The sequence below is a fragment of the Chlorocebus sabaeus genome, chromosome 18 (genome assembly GCF_047675955.1).
Source record: "Chlorocebus sabaeus isolate Y175 chromosome 18, mChlSab1.0.hap1, whole genome shotgun sequence".
NCBI lineage: Eukaryota > Metazoa > Chordata > Mammalia > Primates > Cercopithecidae > Chlorocebus > Chlorocebus sabaeus.
In genome coordinates, this window is record NC_132921.1 from 45,798,926 (window position 1) to 45,819,424 (window position 20,499).

The 20,499-nt window shown below is 54.6% G+C and overlaps 1 protein-coding gene across 43 annotated transcripts in view; it reads left to right on the forward strand.

The window, feature by feature from the left end:
• Window positions 1–20,499, forward strand: part of CELF4 (CUGBP Elav-like family member 4) — a 318,992-nt gene that overhangs the window by 290,801 nt on the left and 7,692 nt on the right. For 6 of the 43 annotated variants that reach the window (XM_037982942.2, XM_073006383.1, XM_073006384.1 and 3 more), the window contains exons 8-13: window positions 1,789–1,938; window positions 6,105–6,170; window positions 8,002–8,085; window positions 13,483–13,566; window positions 18,383–18,461; window positions 18,833–19,004. In XM_037982942.2, the coding sequence (XP_037838870.1) occupies window positions 1,789–1,938; window positions 6,105–6,170; window positions 8,002–8,085; window positions 13,483–13,566; window positions 18,383–18,461; window positions 18,833–19,004 (635 nt within the window). Of the gene's footprint in view, window positions 1–1,788; window positions 1,939–6,104; window positions 6,171–8,001; window positions 8,086–13,482; window positions 13,627–18,382; window positions 18,462–18,832; window positions 19,005–20,499 lie in introns of all 43 variants that reach the window. The other 37 variants (XM_073006366.1, XM_073006367.1, XM_073006371.1 and 34 more) reach the window with 13 other exon arrangements.

A 20,499-nucleotide genomic window follows, 5' to 3' on the forward strand; every position in this document is an offset into this window, starting at 1 on the left:
TGGAAAGAAATTGACATGAAGACATCTCCCTACAGTGTCTATGAAGAAAAGAGCCTTGGCCATTCTGTGGCCTTGTTCAGTCCCTGACCCAAGCACAGAAGGAACCCATTTGGGTATTGCTTTTTTTTTTTTTTTTTTTTTTCCCCATTTTCCTTTAACGCAACCTAGACTCACTGGCTTTTTCTAAGACAACTATGCAACAAGCTAGAGAGAACCACAAGAGTTATCAAGGGGCAGGAATTTGGAAATGACCCAGCTCACAAATCATGTTTTTGATTGAATCTTGGCTATTGTCCATTCCAGTGAGTCTCAACTGTTGCAGTTATGCCCCCGAATCCCCAGGACATCTGGCAGTGTCTGGAGACATTTTTGATTGTCACAACTGGGAGTGGGGATTGCTACTGAAATCTAGTGGGTAGAGGCCAGGGATATTGCTACACATCCTACAGTGCACAGGACAGCCACCACAAGGAAATATCTGGCTCCAGATGGTAATAATGTCAAAGTTGAGACACTCTAGTCTAGTCTTAAGGGCTGGTCCTGCACCCCAGGCTCTCATTCACTGAGATTCCTTGGCTCTCTGTGCCTAGGCCACAGCGGCAACTTTCCTAACATCCGAGAGATGTTCCTTTCCCAGCTGAAAGCCACAAAAGACTGTGCCATCTATGGGCTCAACTTGAACACTACCCTTCACATCTGATCCCCAACTTCAAGGGATACACATGAGCCCAGGCAGTGGGCCAACCTCAGGTCCATGTTCTCAGAGGGACCCTGCTTCCTACGTGAGAGGAAGGCCCTTTCCAGCCTCTGGGCTTTCAGTACACCATAATATCCACATCTCAGGTTCCACCCACCTGGCATAGGAAGGACACAGGATATTGTCATTTGACCCCAACTTTATTCTCACCATCATGACCACTACTATTGCTTTAACTGGAGGAGGCCAAGGTGTCTTCTTTGTGTATGAGCTAGAGCTGAGTCTGGGCTCTATAACAACCTCTCTGCCTCAGTACAAGAGAATGCCAGAATTAAGACCTACTCCATTTGAGCAGAAAAACTTCTTCCTGGAGAGGCATATCAGCTCCCTAGTGACCAAGTAAAGACCAGCTCATTCAGCCTTAGCTGGAGAGAGTAAGAGCACTGAAAAAGACTTAAAGAGGGCCAGGTATGGTGGCTCGTGCCTGTAATCCCAGCATTTTGGGAGGCTGAAGCAGGTGGATCACTTGAGGTCAGGAGTTCAAGACCAGCCTGGCCAACATGGCAAAACCCCAACCCTACTAAAAAATACAAAAATTAGCCAGGCCTAGTGGTGCATGCTGGTAGTTCTAGCTACTTGGGAGGCTGAGGCAGGAGAATTGTTTGAACCCAAGAGGTGAAGGTTGCAGTGAGCTGAGATTGCACCACTGTACTCCAGCAACCTGGGCAACAGAGCAAGACAAAAAAAAAAGAACTGAAGGAAGACCAAGTGTGGTTACAGTCAAGGGCATTGAGAGTAGTCTATGTGCTGCCTAAGGACAAGCGATCAGGGTCAGAGAAATCTTCTTTAGGCAGGCGGAATTTGGACTCTGCCTTAAAAGATGGATACAACTGGAATAGGTGAAGTCACTTCATATAGGGAGATAAGCCAAGGCATGGGTCATAGATAAGATTGAGCTGGTATGTGAGGTCCAAGTCTATCCACATGTCCTTGGAAACAGCTGAGTGGAGCTTTATGGGTGGGCCTTCCTCACCTTTGTTCTGCTTGCCTCCCCTCCTCCTTCACCCTTCTGTATCCCTGGAATATCCCAGGTGGCAGCACCCCTCCGGGCATCACTGCACCAGCCGTGCCTAGCATCCCGTCCCCCATTGGGGTGAACGGCTTCACTGGCCTCCCCCCACAGGCCAATGGGCAACCTGCTGCAGAAGCTGTATTCGCCAATGGCATCCACCCCTACCCAGGTAAGCACATCCATTAGCACTTATTTCCCTATGCAGCACATTCGTTATCCATGCTGTCCCTGCCCTTGCTATTATAACAAGATGTGGCTCCTGCCCTCTGTCCATTCCTTGATGAAACCCCAAGTGTGATGAGAGAGGGCCAGCCTCCAATCTTCCTTCAGGGAACCTATGATGGAAGAAATGAGACCCAAATCCTACCCTTGGGGATGTGTCATTCTGATCTGGGAGACAGAATCCCATTCCAGATGCTCCCTTAGGAAAGAAAGGAGACTGGGTGCAGTTGTACAACCATGTAGAGAGACCAGTAAGTGCAAAATAATTGAGTGTCAATTTAACCTACAAGAAGTAAGGGGATAGAAACTAGAAGAACAATCAGGGGTAGTGTTAAGTAGGAAAATACTTTTTGGGAAGGAGCGGAGGGAGATACAACGATTGGCAGTCTGTCTAGTACAGACCAGTCGAATCCCTTGCTGCACGCAAAAGCGCGATTAGCACCCTGGACAGCTCAGCACCACAGACAGTCCAGCACCTTGGACAGCTCCTGGACTCTTATCAAAAAGTCTGCCACACAGAAAGATCCAGGAGGCCTGCTCCTGATTAACTTTGTTCCTCAAACTTAGCCGTCCTCACAGGGTGAGAGTGTCCAGTTTACCTGAAGCAGCTCTTCTTCCTAGTGTGGAGAATGGGCTGCTATCAGGGCAGGGAAGCTGGGCCCAAAGCCCTGTAGTAGACTACAAGGGCAACGTGCCCCAGATGTGGAGAGTGCCGCCCTACTTCCTGGAGGGCAGAGGATGAGGTTAGAGTCCCCATAAGTATCAGTAAGTACTCAGTTTGTGCTAGGAAAGGGGGGCCCAAGAAGGAGGGCAGGACATGGACCTATCACCTGGGAAGTCAGAGTCCATTGGGAACACAATCTAAGTCTGCAGAAAGATGAGACAATAAGGCAGAATTAAGTTTGATCCAGAGTGAGTGTTCTCAGACTTGAAATGCTAAAGATCCCAATGAATGGAGAGTTCTGTAGGCTGAATAAGCCCAAAAGAGCCTCCCCAAGGAGGAAGCTATCATCGAGCTTTAACAGATGGGCAGGAATTAGAGAGGTGAAGATGAACAGGGAACACCCTCCTGTGGAGGGACCTGCCTGGCAAGAGTGGAGGTGGTAAGGAGATTGGCACACAGGGCAGGCAGGCCAGCCCAAGGTGGATTGGCAGCAGGGGCTGGGTCCTGTTCCCCATTCTCGGTGCCCATCAGAATCCACTGTAGGGCTTTATATAACCACATAAGCCCAGACATTCTTGTTTCCCTATCTGGAGTGCAGACCAGGCATTTGTAGTATATACAAGTCCCACCAGCAGCAGAGTGCAAGATCAGTGTACTAGAGGGAAAGAGAGGAGAATTTCCTGACTTTGAACTTGGAGTTGTCCTTGATCCCATTCCCCATTCCAGAGTTTGCCCCATAATATACTCCTCAGTGCACCAAGAAGAGGCCAGAGGAGTCTAGAGAGTGAAGTGATGAGGCTCTAACGATCTGGAGTGTTGTTTAAAGATGATGACCCCAAGCTTGTAGGGAGGCAGGGTGGAGCTGGGCAAGCTGGGGGTGGAAGAGAGCCCACCAGTCTCAGGCTCATGGGCTGGGAGGTGGCATCCCCAGCACATCTGGGTGTCTTCATTTCCCACCCCTTCCTGCCCACAAGCCCATCTGGATCTCTGGATCCTGATAAACCTGCTCCTTCCCAACCCCCTCCAGCATCTGTGAGCTATTTCCCTCGTGGAATTTGGAAATGTTTCTTCCCCCATTTGTAACAATCTGCCACATCTCATAAACAATTCCCTGCCAGAGCAAGAGGGAGGGAGGGATGGAGGGAAGGAAAGGAAAAAAGTAGTACATTAAAAAAATTAATTTACCATCTTTAAATGCAGAGTTTGGACCCACTGTAATGAGCGAGATCCTTCAAAATGTTCACTCTTTGGCAGTTACTAATGAGGTCGTTAGTCAGAGAAGTAGAGAGGGTCTCATAAATGCTTTTCTCTGCTTCCTAGCCCCAGGTAGCTTTTCTGATCTCCCCTCTTGGGTTCTTGCTGGATGCACACAGTGTGGCCTTTACTGTCATATAAACACCCTTGAAGGGGTGGCTCTTGCAAACATTAAAGATTGTTCATTCATTCTTTTCATCATACTATTTGCCAGATGCTTATGATGTTCCTGGCACTGTGCTGGAGACTGCCATGCAAATCGTGCAGGTTATATTTTGCATAAGGGCACCAAGCTGTGTGCCCAAAGGAAGGGGCACCCTTTTCTAATTTGCACAAACACACTGCATGAGTGAATAACTGGAAAGACCAAGAGCACAATCTGGACATGGTTCTGTCTCCATAGAGCTTAGAGGCTGGCAGAGGATAGGGGCAGAGGGAAGGCAGAGAGGAGACCACCCTGCCAAGCACATCCCACTGAGGAGCCCTCAGCTCCAGCCTCTACCATGGGGGAAATAGAGGGACAGGGTGTGGGACTGGGACGTCCCCAGGCAGGAAGGAGGCTGCATTGTGGCTAATCTTCAGCTCCCCACATCTGAGCAGAGCCCTCATGGGTGGGACTGCCCTGCCGCATCCTGCTCCTGGGGGCTATGGAACCTACCGTCCAGTTGTCTCTAGGGACCTCTGCCCCAGGCTTTTCCCTGGGCGCCCTTCAGGCCCAGGTGCTCTTTTTCTTTGTTTCTTTCTTTTCTTTTTTTTTTGAGATGGAGTTTTGCTTTTGTTGCCCAGGCTGGAGTGCAATGGCATGATCTCAGTTCACAGCAACCTCCACTTCCCGGGTTCAAGCGATTCTCCTGCCTCAGTCTCCTGAGTAGCTGGGATTACTGGCGCCCACCACCATGCCCGCTATTTTTTTTGTATTTTTAGTAGAGACGGGGTTTCACTATGTTGGCCAGGCTTGTCTCAAACTCCTGACCTCAGGTGATCCACCCACCTCGGCCTCCCAAAGTGTTGGGATTACAGGCATGAGCCACTGTGCCCAGCCCAGGTGCTCTTTTTCTAATGGAGGTTTACTGAGATACTCAGGGAAACATGCTCAGAAGGGAAGTTGGGGCACTCTTCCTAGACTAAAGATCCCAAAGCCTGGCATAGCCAGTTAGCTTAGCTGGCCTGAGTTGACAGGCAGATAAGCCCAGGTAGTTTCTTCCTGCCACTGCATGTTATCTAATTTTCCCTCAAGCATCCTAGGGCTCCATCCTCCCTCTGGGCAGTCCCTGCCTCTACCACGTCTCTGGGCTTCCAAGGCCAGCCCACTCCCACTTTAGTCACTACCAGCCTTGGTCACCAAAACCAGTGCCTACTGCTGGCCCATGCTTCAGGCTTTTGCCCACAGCTTCTGCAGAGACAGCAAAGGCAACAGAAGGGAACCAGGCCTTTCCCTCAGCCCAGCTTCCCTGAGTTTCTTGCCAAAGTATTGGTTCAGGGGACCTCTCTTCCCACTGGGCGGGAGACATCCCAGGGTCACAGTGTTGGAAGATAGGAGGAAGGTCCTTGGTCTTCTGGTTCCTCGGTTCTGTGGGCAGCACCCCTCTCTCAGTCTCCTGGGAAGACCCCATTTGCATAGCTGGTCCCTGCTGAGAGGAGCTTGGCCATGGGCTAGGGGTGGAAGACCTCCATGCCTGGTGCAGCTTCCCTGACAGTGAGGGCGGGTCCCTCTTTGTGAGCAGGCACAGTGGCCCCAGGAGGACAAAGCGGTAGTGTGAGGCCTTCTTGCCCTTTCTTTCACCCTTTAGGGGCTGCCAGCCCCCTCTGCCTTTCCCCATAGCCCTTATGCAGGGCTGGGCCCCTTGTGTGTCCCCCCAGCCAGCATCTCAGTGTTGAGGCTTCCTTGGCATCTCTTCCCCAACCCTCCACAGTGCTCTGCATGAGTCCCCATCTTACCCCAACCCTAGACCAACTGCAGCCTGCATCCCCCAGCCAGGGTGGGCAACTATCTACCCTGCCAAGGATGCTGGGCTAGGGAAGGTGACCCCCAGAGGGTCCAGGCACTCAGGGTTTCTGTCTCAGATGCCATGCCCCAGGGAAGAGCCTGCAGTAGCCAGAAAAGGCAGTGCAGCTACATCATTGTCCTCATGGGCATAGGGGGAAGGGCCAGTGTGGTGGGCACTGCTGACCTCTGTCCCCTTGGCTCCCTACAGCGCAGAGCCCCACCGCCGCGGACCCCCTGCAGCAGGCCTACGCCGGAGTGCAGCAGTATGCAGGTCGTTAGTATCCACGCGTCCCCACGGCTCCTTCCCCAACTCCGTTTACCTCTCCACGCCTGTGACACCATTGCCCCCTCAGACCTGGGGCCAGCACTGCATGGGGTGGGGAGAGAGAGTGGAAAGAGGGAGGGCTGTGCTGCCAGAGATCCTCCAGGCTGCCTTCTTGTCAGCGGGCCACCTAGAGTGCCCCTGCAGTGGGGATGGGCAGAACTTCAGGCGAGTGGGCAGGCCAGGTGGAAGTTTTGCCCTTGCTGGGCAGTTACTTGTCTTTGAGGCCAGATTTCCCTTCCCCAAGGAGTTTCCAGGGCCGGTTTGCCCAGGAGCACCAGGTCTGACAACAGCACCACAGGTGAGGCTGGACCTGGGTGTGCCCACCACGGTCACAGTCACTGGCCCGGGAAGCACAGATGCCTGGTTTGAGAGAAGGAGGGCCTCTAGAAGAGATGCTGTTTCCCCATCCCCTTCCTCACACACAGGCAGCAGGATGGGGTCCCAGCAGGGGTGACAGGGAGCAGAGGAAGAGAGGTGGGAAGGGATAGCCTTGAGTGAGCAGAGGACCTGGGGTCACTGAGCGCAAGCCAAGCTGTCAGCCAGGCTTCTCTCTTTCTCTCACCCCTGGACGACACAGTACCCCATCATCGTCCCTGCCTAGCCTGTGTCCTACTGCCTGACCTGATCAGAGTCTCTCTTCCCTGTGCTTAGAAGAGCCAGTGCTGTCTCCCATGAATGCAGTGGGGCTGCCTGGCAAGGGGTGAGGGAACTGAGGTGAAGCTGGCCTGGCACATCTGGAGCCCAGAGGAGGTGCTGTCACCTCCTGGGTCCCCTGAGCTCTGACTTCAGGATCTGCTGCTATGGGAGCCAAGCCAGGCAGAGGAGGGAGCTGGCCACTCCTGTCCTACCTCGGGTCCTTTCCAGTTGGACAATCAAGTTTATCCAACTCAGTTCTCTGCTCCTGGGGACTACCCCCTGGCACGCTTCCCAGAGGCCAAGTCCACACCTCAGGTGGCCGCCCACCTCCCACACAGGTGCCATTTGAGTGGGAGTGAGGGCCTGCCAGCAGGAGTCAGCTGTGGCTCAGAGAAGTGGGAAAACCTTCCTGTGGATTCTAGGTGGCATGGGGTGATCTTGCCCAGGCCATTTTGGTGTTTTTAATTATCCATGATTGTGTGTTATGCACACATGTGGTTTATCCACTATTTCAAATTCAACTTGCCTCCCCTGAAACACACACAAACACGTATGATCACATGTAATGCACACACATGTGCACACACGTACACACACATGCATGTATGCATGTAATGTATGCACACGTGCACTAACATCATGTACACACGTGCACACACACCCACACACACGTACACACACATACACACACCCACACACGTGCATGCACACTTGTAACATACACACACGTACAAACACATACACACATGCATGTGTGCATGTAACGTACTCACACACACATACACTCCCCCCCACATGCATGTATGCATGTAATGTACACACACGTACACCCACACACATGCATGTACACATGTAATGTACACACACGCACACACATGCATACCCACATGTACATGCATGTATGCATGTAATGTACACACATGCGCACACATACGTACACACACCCACACACGCATTTCCACTCTTCACCTTGCAACTTCTCTGTTAGTCCGGGAACTGAAAGCTGGCTTTGTCCTAAGTGGCCGAGTGGCAGGGCGCTTTTTGGCTGATCTGCTTTTACTGCCTGCACTGAAATCTCTCTCTTTCTTCCTGCTTCCACTCTCTGCCTTGTCGCCGGCTCTTGCTTCTTGTCTTGGGCCTCCAGCAGCCGCCTACCCTGCTGCCTATGGTCAGATAAGCCAGGCCTTTCCTCAGCCGCCTCCAATGATCCCCCAGCAGCAGAGAGAAGGTGAGTCTGCAGGCCAGCTCCTGGGCCCCTCCCTACCCCAGTTGTCCCCAAAGAGGCTGCTCACCTGGGCCTTGGGCTGGGGTGTGTGTTGGAAAGGTGACCACGTTTGTGTGCTGTGTTGAGGTGGGCAAGGGAAGACAGCAAGGCTTTGAGGAGTGGCGCTCTCCAACTGAAGGGTAGAGGTCCACTTCTTGTGGGCAGCTCTGTACACCAGAGTGGTGTCTGGCCTAGGGCAGGGGCCTGAACAGAATGCCCTGAGTGCTGGCAGGTCCCACACAAGGCACCTTTCCTACTCCCCTCAATCATTGCTGCTGGCCTGACACAGAGCTCACATATTGAAACCTTGGTTTATGAGAACCGCTTCTGAATGGTTGGGTTTGTGCTTCTTCCTTGGCAAGCCCTTGAACCATCCCTTAAACAGAACCTAGCAGAGGTTAGGCATGTGTGTGCCAGTGGAGGCCTTGTCCCTGACCCAGGGAGTTTCTGATCTTCCAGAGGAGATAGAGGCCCATCCTTGGGGGTTTTCACTGGAGGGCCTACCACTGTGTTCCCAGGGAGCATAGCTGGGAGATGAGACTCCCACAACATGGTGGTTTGCAGAACCAGCTCTGATAGCTGCGCACATTGAGGAAAAGATGGTAAGCAGGCTGAGAGGGTCAGGAAGGGAAGCCCCAGAGGAGGTGGGGTCCAAGAATCCCCCTCCTCTGGTGGGCAGGATTTGGCCAGTGGTGAGGGTGGGGAGAAGTAGGAGGGCTCATGGCTGAGGGGAATGGGAGAGGGAGATGAGTTCATTACCCACAGAAGCTGCGCCCTCTGAGTGACCAGGAGAAGCAGGTGGAGCTCCCAGGGCAGGACTGCGTGGGCAGGATGAGAAGAGATGACAATGCCCTAGTGCAGGCCTAGTGAAAGAAGGGGGTGATCCTGGAAAGCTGTGTCCAAAGGCCCTGGTGTGAACAGGGCAGAACAGCAAGATCTTTGGGTCAGTTGCCAGGGACCACAGAATGCCAGTCTGTGTCTTCCTGTCCCAGTGCCTAGGGATCCACATAAGCAGGAAGACAGGAGGCTGGATGAACAGGCCCACCCTCTGGGGCTCTGTGGGCCTGCCACAGAGAGCTCAGCTTGAGGGACAGGACATTAACAAGGTCCCGTCCTCTCTACCCCTATGGAAACGGTCACTGGGTAGTGAGGCACCAAGTCTGCCCCTGGCAGCCCCTGTGGTCAGAGCCTTCCGGTGGCTTCCAAAAGCCTGACTCACAGCCCCTGCAGCACAGTGCCCTGGAGCCCTCCGACGTAGATTAGTCCTGGAAAGGGCCTCAAGAGTCTGCTGGTCCAACATCATTTGACAGGCCCCAGTGCCAGACAGGTCCCTCAGACCCCAAACAGGTGCCGCAGCCTGCCTGGCTGAGAGCCTGGCCTTCAGAGAAAACCTTTTTGGGTGGGACTCTGGCACCTCCTTCCCCTGTGACTCTGAACAAATCACTCTATCCCCTCAGCCTCAGTGTCCTCACAGCAAAGTAGGTAGAGTGGGGAGCGTTCTGTGGAGGGGTGTGAGGACCAAGCCGGCTGAGTCTGCCCCTAAACTCCATTCTGCAAGTGCCTGTGCACACCGCCCTTTCTTTACCAAGCTACCACCCCTTCCAAGGCTGTGCATGAGGCATATCGCCCCAGCTCACACCCAGCAGGCAACTTCTGAGATCGGGGGCATCAGGGCTTCCCGTGCCCAGGAGTGCCAAGTTACAGGACCCAGAGAGGTGCACAGGAAGGCCCAGTCTGTACCGTGCCGCACGCTGCTGCAGCTGAGGGACACTGGGCTACCACTGGTGAAGTGGGGGTGGGGGTGGTCCCCTCATTGGGCTGCAACCCTGGGCCTACCCTGTCCTTGCCTTCCCCACAGTCCAAGCCTTCATCAGTCAGACCGGGGCCACAAGGGGTGGGATCCAGGAGTCCCCATGCTGACCGCTCCAGGTCCAGAACACAGAGCTGTGCCCACAGGCCCTGATATTTTTTCTCCCGCTGGTTTCAGGCCATTGTCAGCTCCCTGAATCACTCTGGCCTGTTGGCTCAGGGGTCTCTGAATCCTGCCCCACCCCTCACACAGCTACAGGTCAATGCTACCCTGCCCAACACACATGACAGCCCCTACTGCAGGCCTTAAACTCAGACTCCCATGGGCCGTCCTGCCCCTCTCCCACCCTACACTCTGCACCATCCTGTGCGTGTAGCTCTGAACTCCTCATTCCTTCTCTCCATCTCTGAGCAGCTGCAGTTCCTGCCCCACCATACCCTGCTCCCTAGTCTAGGCCCTCTGTGGCCAATCCTGTCTCCAGCCTTTCCTTGGAGTGGTGGGATCTGCTGCCATTGTCCCTGTTCTCCCAGGCCATGGTTCATGGGTTGAGCCACCCCAGGGAAGCAAGGGATGGGGAAGAGGAACACACCGACAGAGCCGCACAGCATGAGCGGATGAGGCATGGCACTGAGAGTGGTTTATCAGGAAGGCTTCTGTGGGTCTGGAAGGATGAGCAGAGGTTGGCAGCACATAGAACTGGGGAGGCAGGTGGTCCAGGCAGGGGGAACAGCGGGAGCAAAAGTACAGCTGCTGCAGAGTCCAAGGTGAGCATGGGGCCAGGGACAGACAGGGGCAAGGTGGGCTGGAGCCTGGCCACAACCGTGTCCCACAAAGTTGTCCAAGTCATGGACAAGAAAGAAGGCTGTGTTCCTCCAGCCCTGCCAAGAGTTGGCCTTTTTATATCATGGTCCCCTCCCCATGAGGAAAGTCATGGAAATATCAGGATATTCTGGTGGCAGGGGAGGACCCTTCTGCCACCTCCTCATCTTTGAGCTAAGCCTGAAAATGGACAGATGCCTGAATTCCCCAGAGGCTATCTGCCCCACAGATTGGACAAGGTTACCCTCAGGGATGGCTGCCACAGTGGTTCTGCCAGGGCTGCACGGTGGTCAGGGGTAGCTGCTTTCTGTCTCTGCAGCTCCGCTTCACTATTTCTCAGAAGGCTGGCCTGGACCAAATTGGTCTCTAAAGTCCCGCCAGCTCCACCATCTGCATGTTCTGTCGTCTGTGAATGAGGGAGTGCAGACCGGCTTGGAGGTAGCTGGAGTTAGACAGCGTGTGGACTCACTGTCCGGGGGAAGGGACTGGAGCTGCTGCCCTGGCTTCTTTGTCAGGCCTGGGCTAGAGAGTCATCCCTGGGGCTCCACCACACACCGTGCACATGGGATTGAGCCTGTGGGCCCTGTCTGTGAAGGCTCCTTATCTCTAAGGAGAACAGATGTAGCTTCCACATAAAGCAGCTTGCAGAACTTGAACTCAGAGCCAGGGCCCCAAGTCAAGGCAGGTGTCAGCCTGGGGTGGAGCAGTCAGGGCCTGGAAGAGTGAGGATGGGAGGAGGAAGGAAGGTGTGTGCGGGGCTGGAGGGGGCTGGGCAGGAGGACGCAAGAAGGAGCATGCCCCTGGGAGCAGCCAGTCTGGTTGGAGAGAAAAACCTCCAGACATAAAGGACAAAGAGCCCCACCCCAGAGGACGGAGTGTGGATTCGGGCACGAGCAGGGAGAGGCCGGAGGTTCTTTCAGAGAGGGAGGGTATGGGGAGCTGGGGGCCATCGCGGGCACATTCACAGGGCATGAGCCAGTGGGAAGACAGCATGGTCGGAGGGGACAGGGTGAGGGGAGGGCCACCAGAGCTCAGGGGTATCCAGCACCAGGAATCCCCGGAAGGGGGTGAGGGAGCACATTTGTGCCTGGTTCTGAATGCGCCGTCCCCTGGCAGGATGCCTGGGAGCCAGCAGTCCAGGGAGGGGAGGCCAGAGGGCTGGGTGGGCAGAGGGTGCAGGGCGAGCAGCAAGGAGGGAGGAGGCCAGTGGCTCCTTGGGCAGCTTTAGGGGTTGGAGACATTTTTGTTCTAGGCTGTGAACCTCGAGGGAGTAGAACTAGATGGAGAAAAGGAGGAGAGTGGAAGGTAGAGGAGCAGAAGAGAAGGTGCAGAGTCTCTACATCGAGTCTTTGCTCCAGAACTGGGTTGTCTGGCAGCCTCACTGCTCCTGGAGAACAAGGACGGTGGGCTCTGGCTGCAAAAGCCATGCAGCAGCCCATGTCGGTGCCTTACAGTCTTCACTGTTCAGCTCACGCCTAGGTTTCCAGCAGCCTCTGGTCAGAACCTTGCTTCTTACACAACGCTAGGTGCAGCTGGTTCCTTCCCATTCCCACCACAGCTTGGATGCCATCATTGAAATGACCACAGGTCCCTTTAAAAGATGAAATTATAAGTGGCATATGCCATCTAAGACACATCTTGGAACGATTTCCATTTCAAAGAGTTAAAATTGAGTGTTTTGACTATTTCAAAAGAAACAGGTAAATAGTTATTGGGAATTTTAGAAAGCTAAAGCCCTGCTTAGTGTTCAGGGAGTCTGGGGTATTGAGATTTTTTGGTCGCAAGAGGGAGAAAACTCACACTATGGAGACAGAGAGGCTGGGCTCATGTCCTGGCTCCAGGCCCCTCCCAGCTGTGTGTGTTTTGGCAGGTGACTTAACCTCTCTGGGCCTGACTTCCTCATCTGTGAAGTGGCAATGATGATAATCACATCACAGGGTTGCTGTAAGGATTAAGTGAGTAGGACATGTAAAGTGCTCAGAACAGCCTGACACATAGTTTGTGCTGCCGAAGTCACAGGGCTGTTACTGTGGTAACGAAATGAAGAACATTCATGTCATGAGGCTGGAGGGTTCCCTGGCTAATCATAGAGCCTCGGTTGCAGCCCTTCCTACGCACCTATACAGGAGGAGGCAGGATAAATCTTGGTTTCCTGGGTGTGAGGAACTGGGCAGGACAGTTGGGCCATCAGGGGCAGATGAGAAGGGGAGGCTGCAGGCCAGGGGGAGGATGGGCACCCAAGTCCTAGAGTCTGAGCTTGGCCTGCGAGAGGGGAAAGTGGGGTGTCTCCCCAGCACAGGACACAGCTGCCCCAGGGGATACCCTGGTCCCCCCCAGAGCAGGGGCTGGGCAGGAGGGAGACCTCCCGGATCTCCTGGGCCTTCCCTATCCTCAGCACCTGGTTTCCAGAGACACAGCAGTAGGTCGACTCCGCCCCTGGAGCCCTAGGGTTTCCAAGACTCTGCTACAGATCCATTTTATAGAAAAGGCAACCAAGGCACAGAGAGGTTCAGTGACTTGCCCAAGGGCAGAGCAGAGACCGGAGCTCAGACCTGGGGCTCAGCATCCCTGCCTCTTCTGGGGCTCCCTTGGATCTGGAATGAGACCCCCCCTCCTAACCTTGCCCCCACCCCTCCCTGCTGTGCTGCCTAACTCGCTCACCTCTCCTCTGTCTCTCTCTTCCCCCACCCCGCCATCCCTCCTCCCCCGCCCACCCCCTCCCCTCACCGCAGGGCCCGAGGGCTGTAACCTGTTCATCTACCATCTGCCCCAGGAGTTTGGGGACGCTGAGCTGATGCAGATGTTCCTCCCTTTCGGTAATGTCATCTCCTCGAAAGTGTTTGTGGATCGGGCGACTAACCAAAGTAAATGCTTTGGTGGGTAAAGATAACAAACCAATTAGCTTCACCTAGGACAGGGCGGTGCTCACACCAACCTACTGGTGTCCGACTGCTTTTAACCTGCTCCTTCACATTGCCCCCGCCCCAGCTGCTCCATGGCCCTTGCCAGCCTCATCTCACCCTTCTCTCTCCCACTACTCCTTTTGCTTCTTGGCTTTCCCTACCCACCCCACCTGGCTCCCCATCTCCCACTCCCAGTCCAAGAAATGGGTTTCCTCTTCCAGCCAAATTCCAACCGACTAAGAAGGGAAAGGGGCCGCTTTGAGCAGGGGTAGGAGGGGCAGCAGGCAGAGCCCAGCCACACCCGTTCCCCCAGTAGCCCCTCTCTTCTCATGGTGAGAGTGGCCTGGCCTGAGCCCCGAGGCTAAAGCAGAGTGTGACACCTGGACAGGGCAATAACCTAGCCAGGCCCCTCTCCTGCCCGCCCCTTGGCCTCCTCTCTCCAGCTTTCTGTCCTGCCCCAACTCCTTCTCTGTCTACCCTGCTTTTTGCTCCCCTCCTGCCCTCCCCACTCACCTGCCTCAGGCCACCAGAGGTGGGTATTGTTGAGGAGTCAGGAAGAGGAGACTGGTCCCTGCCCTCAGGAAGCCTAAGCACTGAGCTTAGATGAAAATTATGTTTACAGCAGTGAAATCTGCGAGGCACCTAATAATGAAGCGACAAGAAAGGCAGGTGGATATAAATACACAAAAAGAAAGGGAGGGAACTCCAGGTGGGGAGAATTGGATGAGGAAGGCATGGGGCTGGGGTGAGAGGAGCCAGAGGACAGTGAGAGGGAGACCAGGCACGGGGGTGCGCTGTCTGTGCTGGGGGGTTTCCACTACGCAGATGGGCATGCTTCGTGGGGTGTAGTAGGCAGTGGAAACGGTGGGAGATCCTTGAGCTGAGAGTAATAAAAATACAGTTTGTCGGAAATGTGCCCAGGGCATGCTGTTAGATGGGAGAGGGAAAACTTGGAAGCATCCAGAAGTATGGCTGTCAGATAAAATATAGGATGGCCAGTTAAATTTGAATTTCAGATAGACAAAGTATCCATTTTTAGTATAAGTATGTACTTACAGTAAAAAAGTATTTATTGTTGATCTGAAGCTTAAATGTAACTGGCATCCCGTGTTTTTATTTGCTAAGTCTGGCAACCCTATCTAGGAAGCGTCAGACCTCCTCCTGGAATTTCATTTCACCATCTCTCCTCCACTCCTCCTTGTTGCCCTCTGACCTCCTCATCCTTCTCTGTCAGCCCTTCCTTCTGGGCCAGACCTTTCATAAGTCATGAGGACTGAAGAGTCCAGTCCCCAGAGAGCCACATATGGAACCAGAGCTGAGTCTGCCAGAAACTCAGTATCTCCAGGGTGACCCCCAGATTCTGGGGCTGGGAGGAGAGAGTAGGAGGCTGTGTTGCCAGGGAACCCAGGTCACAGCTTGGGGGTGGTGGAGGGGAGAGGAGACAGGAGTGCAGCATCAGGAAGCACATGCTAAGGAGTTTCCACTCTGGAGTCCAACTTTCTGGAATCATGAAAGGCTTGAGGATTCAGAATACGTTCCCTAAAGTAGTCAAGATCTTTGTACCATTGTCCCTTCCCCTCTGGAGCTGCCACAGGGAACTTGTGGTCTTTCAATGGCATGGAGTTGCCCCAGCAGCTCATTTCTCTCTGGGTGTGGAAAAACAAAGCAAAAGCAAAAGCAAAAGACAGGGTTGCGGGCCTCCACTCTTTGGTATTTCTCCTTATGAATTACAATTATGTATGTAAAAACAACAAGCTGGAAATCAGTTGCATCTGCTCTTTAAGTAAGTCCCAAATGTCACATAAATGAGAAGAGCACTGCTGAGAGCCCAGGAAGCTCTGGGCGCCTCTGCTGGAACAGGTTTAGTCTCCAGCCATAGCCAGACTTGGCTCATTTGCACTGTCCCGGGTGTGGGTGCAGCCCGGCTTTCCAAAGGCATTTCCTCGCAGTCTACTCTAAGCACTATCCTCTTCAAGCTGTTAGCCCACTTAAATTAGCCAGGACTACATTTTTTTTCTTCCTGCTTTTTAAAGAAACATTCCTTGTATACCTCTAATCTAGCTCTCCTCTCTTGAACAAATTTCTGATGTCAAGCATACCAGCCCTGAAAAAAGGACAGACTCCTGAGATGCTGGTCAAGCCCAGCTGTTCCTGGTTAAGCCACTTGGGTTCTCTCTCTCACCAGGCAGCTGAGCTTTCTGCCAATATCACAGAGGCCTTTAAAGTGAGACCTAGGCTGGGCGCAGTGGCTCATGCCTATAATACCAGCACTTTGGGAGGCCGAGGCGGGCAGATCACTTGAGGACAGGAGTTCGAAACCAGCCTGGCCAACATGGTGAAACTCCATCTCTACTAAAAATACAAAAATTAGCTGGGCATGATGGCGGGTGCCTGAAGTCCCACCTACTCGGGAGGTGGAGGCAAGAGAATTGCTTGAACTCAGGAAGGGAGGTTACAGTGAGCCGAGATCACACCACTGCACTCCAACCTAGCGACACAGCAATACTCCGTCTCAAAAATAAATAACAAAATAAATACATAAACAAAAATAAAATAAAGTGAGACCTAACTTCAGCATTCCCTCATGGGCAAGTCATTTAGCCTTGTGAGCCTCACTGGCTTCCTCTGTAAAAGGGATTTGAATCATTGCCCCAGGGATGCTATTAGGGAGCTTACCCAGGGCAGACTCTCAGGAAGTGCTAGGTCCCCTTTGTTCTTAAAGTGCTATTTTTGCTGTGAAAGTGGCGCTATGTTAAAGAGAACTCCTCAAAGGCCACATTCACTCTTTATAAGCATACATGTAAATTTATGAGCCGAATCTTCCAGAGACCTTCATGAGGGCATGTCAAGCAGAAAAGTTCCTATGTCGGAAGGAGGGCTGGGGGGATACCATGGGGGGATTCTACCTGTGGGTCTTCCCACAGGGCCTGGGAGAAGAAACCTTATGAGGGTAGGAAGAGGGCAGGAGAGGTAGCTCTGGAAGAAGGAAGATGGTCCTAGAAGCATGAACTTGGGTGACAGTGCCCAGAGCCCTGCCACAGGGGCCTCCAGTCTGCAGGGGAGAGATCCTGCTCTGACTGCTAGCCAGTTAATAACAGTTCAAGGGAAGAAAAGTTCCCTGGACCCTGGACTCCTCCTCAACTCTTGGGCTTCTGGGGAGCTCTGAACTCTTCCCGGAAGGCTGGGCTTCTGCCCTCCTCCAGAACTTCCTCTCTGCTCCCCACACACAGTGGTTCTGTCTGCCTCTACACCTGTGCCCTAGACAGCTCCTCCAGCCCTTTTTATCTTCTTTCCCCTCCCTTCTTTGAGCTGAGGTGGATGATAAGAGGAATGAGGGGCAGCATGTCCCCCATAGTCAGGCTACCTTGTCCTGGCAGGGACAGCTTTTGTCCAGCCACCTTCCTTATTCTGGGGAAAGCAGTATCAACACACAATTCACATATTTGAAAACTGCTCTGGTTTACTGAGGACTTGACTTTGGTGATTAGACATACAGGTCAGTGGAGGTGGGGACAGGCCAGGAGGGGCTGAGGGGGAGCTGGTGGAAACATGGCTGGAGGCGAATCTCCGACTATGGATCAGCTGAAATTCTCCCTATTTATTCTGGTATCTATATTTATACAGAGGTTGGTTTTGTTGCTCTGGGCCCAGCTGACCAATTGTTGTGCTTGCTCGGCTGCAGAGCAAACTTGAGCAAGGCAGGAAGGAGAGGAGAGAAAGTAAGAGAGGATGGAGGCAGCATCTGGGGCAGAGGGAAAGAGGGAAAAAGAGCCACCAGGTAGGGAAAGTGAGGAAGGGCTCTCTTTCTTGGAGAGAAGTCCCAAGGCAGCCCCGAGGTACCATGAACAGTTAACTGAGAAGTTAACAGTTAACAGTTAACAGTTAACTTCTACTTCACTCCGGGGTGGCTGTGCATCTGTCTTATACCTAATGGCCATTTGGGGACCAGTACACAACGGGCACGTTCATGGGAAGGCCTCGGTATCCCGCCAAGCTTTCATATATTTTGCAGAATCTTAAGTCCTTTTTACGGGAGAAAAGGCCTCTAAAGTCGAATAAATTCAAGGAAATACTAGATTAAACAAAACTATAAAAGTTAATTTACTACATCTCGGTGAGGGAGGGGACGTTATTTGTTGATATGCTGGACTGGCCCAGTGGGTCTGGCTACAAATCTCCTGACCACACAAGACGTTTCTCGAGGAGCACCTATTAGGGCCAGTTTGGGAAATGCTGATGTAAAATGTTGTCTGTATAAGGAGATGCATTCCGAGTTCCCCAAAGGTGACTTCTGACCTTTTGGGAACATGACCGGTGCCCATCTGGGACCTGCGCGGTTGGGCCTGGGAGCCGCAAGATTCTGCATCCCATGTGGGCACAGGAGTGAACGCGTGGGAAGCGCTTCTGCACGGAGGCCTGTGGCCTGATTTGCACTGATGGTCTTGTTACTTGTTGCGGACATGTCAGCTGGTGCGTGCTTAGTCCACAGCACAGGGCGTGGAGGAGAGAGGTGCCGACGGCGCCCGGGGCGAGGTGACGCCCAGGGCCCACCAGGAGCCTGGCGGGGCGGGCAGAGCCGGGAGTGGGGGCGGAGGGGCTGCGAGAGCTCAGCCTCTGGGCCTCCCCCGACGGCCGGGCACCTGCGCTGGCGAGGGGGGCGGCCGGGCCGGCGGTGAAGTTTCTCGGCGGCGCCTCCCTCCCGGCCCCTCGCACTCGTCTCTCTCCCCAGGCCGGCACCCTGTGCCCGCGCGCTGCCAGGCCCCCACCTGTCAGGGAGGACAGTGTCCCATAAACTCCTCCACCCGCAGGTGTGTCCGCCCTCTCCCGCTAAGGCGAGGGCTGAGGTGCCGGGGCCGGCGGGGGTGGGGGGCGGGCGCCTCTTCGAGCGCCGCCCGGCCGCGGGCCCTACCTGGGGAGCGGGCGCCGGGCGAGTGGCGCGGCCAGAGACGAGGCGCAGGTCCGCGAGCCGGGGCCCCGCCAGCGCCTGCCCGGGGAGGAGCCTCGCACGCGTGCGCGGGCTGGAGGGGGGCGGGCACCGGGGCGGGGCCGGGGGCGGGGGCCGAGGGGAGGAGCCTCAGGCCCGCCCCGCCCCGCCCCCCTGTCCCCCCACCCCTCCCCGCCGGCAGCGCCCCGGGCGGCCCCGTGGAAACCCAGGCCCTCGTCCCTCGTGTCTCGCCAGGCTTCGTGAGCTTCGACAACCCGGCCAGCGCGCAGACTGCCATCCAGGCCATGAACGGCTTCCAGATCGGCATGAAGAGGCTCAAGGTGCAGCTGAAGCGGCCCAAAGACGCCAATCGCCCGTACTGAGCGCCGGCGGGAGCGTCCCCCGGGGGAGACCAGGACTCGCACAGGTAACCGGGGGCGGCCGGGGCGCGGGGACGGGGGTTGGGAGGGAACCAGACGGACCCGCCGCCTTCTCCGGCCTCCGTGGGCCGGACCCTCACTGGTGCCTTGGACCCGCTGCGCCCGGCTCAACCTGCTCCTCGCCCTGCGCCTCGGGCCAGGCGCAGAGCTGCCGTCACCCCGGCAGAAATGGGCCTGGCCATCTCCCTGTGGCAGGGCCACCAGGGGCAGGAGTGAGGGAGCCACTCCGGGCAGGTGAGGCGAGGCCTGGGCCTGCGCCTCCGGGTCTACATTGGCAGTCCTGTTGGCCAGAGAACCCTGGGGTGAACAGGTGGCAAGTTCAGGCTGAGAGAGGTTGGGGGCAGAACAGGCTCTACCCAGGAGAGCTGCAGCCGCCCGCGGGACCTGCTCCCTGACCCCCAGCTCTCTCCTCCCCAGTTCTTCCAGGAGGGCTGATGGTCTTTAGACACTTGACCCCTGCACCCCTCTCTTTCCCCATAGCTCAGTGAAGAGAGGAAGGACAGGATCTTTCAAAGGGAACTTGAGTGAGAAACAAAGCAGGATGGGACAACAGCTGAGGAAGGTGATGGTACAGCACTGAGATCCCAGGCCTGCCTGCCCCACATGGGTCTTGATGAGTGGTAGTTGTTACCTTTTCTGCTGGGCTGGGTCCTGCCTAGGAGCTGAAGACGTAGTCAGCCACGCCTCTTCCAGCCCAAGTGTTCCCCTGAGCAAAGTGCTTCCTGCAGAAAGAATAGGGGGAGATACCCCAGGTAGAAAGAATGGGGGGAGAAGGTTGACATCAAAAGTCAACCTTCAGTCTGGTTTCCCCCAATGCTGTGGCTCTTGCAGCCTCGGCTTCTTCACAGAGCAGAGGTGAAGGCTCCCTTCGGGCCATTCCAGCTCAGCACCCTGCTGCCCTCTGACCGCCCCTCCCTGCCCATGTTCCTCCATTTATTCAGCAGTATTGTGTGCCAGCTATTGTGTTAGGTACTTGGGGTTCAGCACTGAGCAAGACTGAGAAGGTGGAGACAGACAATAAACAATGACATGTGATCAAAGAATATGATCTAGTATGTCAAGATTCTTGGCTACAATTAAACCACATGGACAGTGTAGATCTCATTGAGGAAGTGAATTGGAGCATAGAAGGTGAGGGGAGCAGCCATGCCCCTGCCTCTGAGGGAACAGTCAGCATGGAGGCTGCAAGGTGGGGCTGCAAAGTGGGGTAGGAACAGCAGGAGACTGGGTTGCTGAGAAAGTGAGGAGGGCTACCTGGTGTGGGGCCTTGAAGGCCACTATGTGGACTTTGGTCTCTTCTCTGAATTGGGAGATGGAGAGAGCATTGGAGAGTTCTGAACAGAAGAGTGATGGGTAACTTGAATTTCAGTGGGGTCACCCTGGCTGTTATGTTGATAATAGCTTGTAGGGGGCCAAAGCATAGATCTACTGCACGGACCACTCAGTCCAGCATCACAGCAGTTGATGAGATGTGAAGGAATT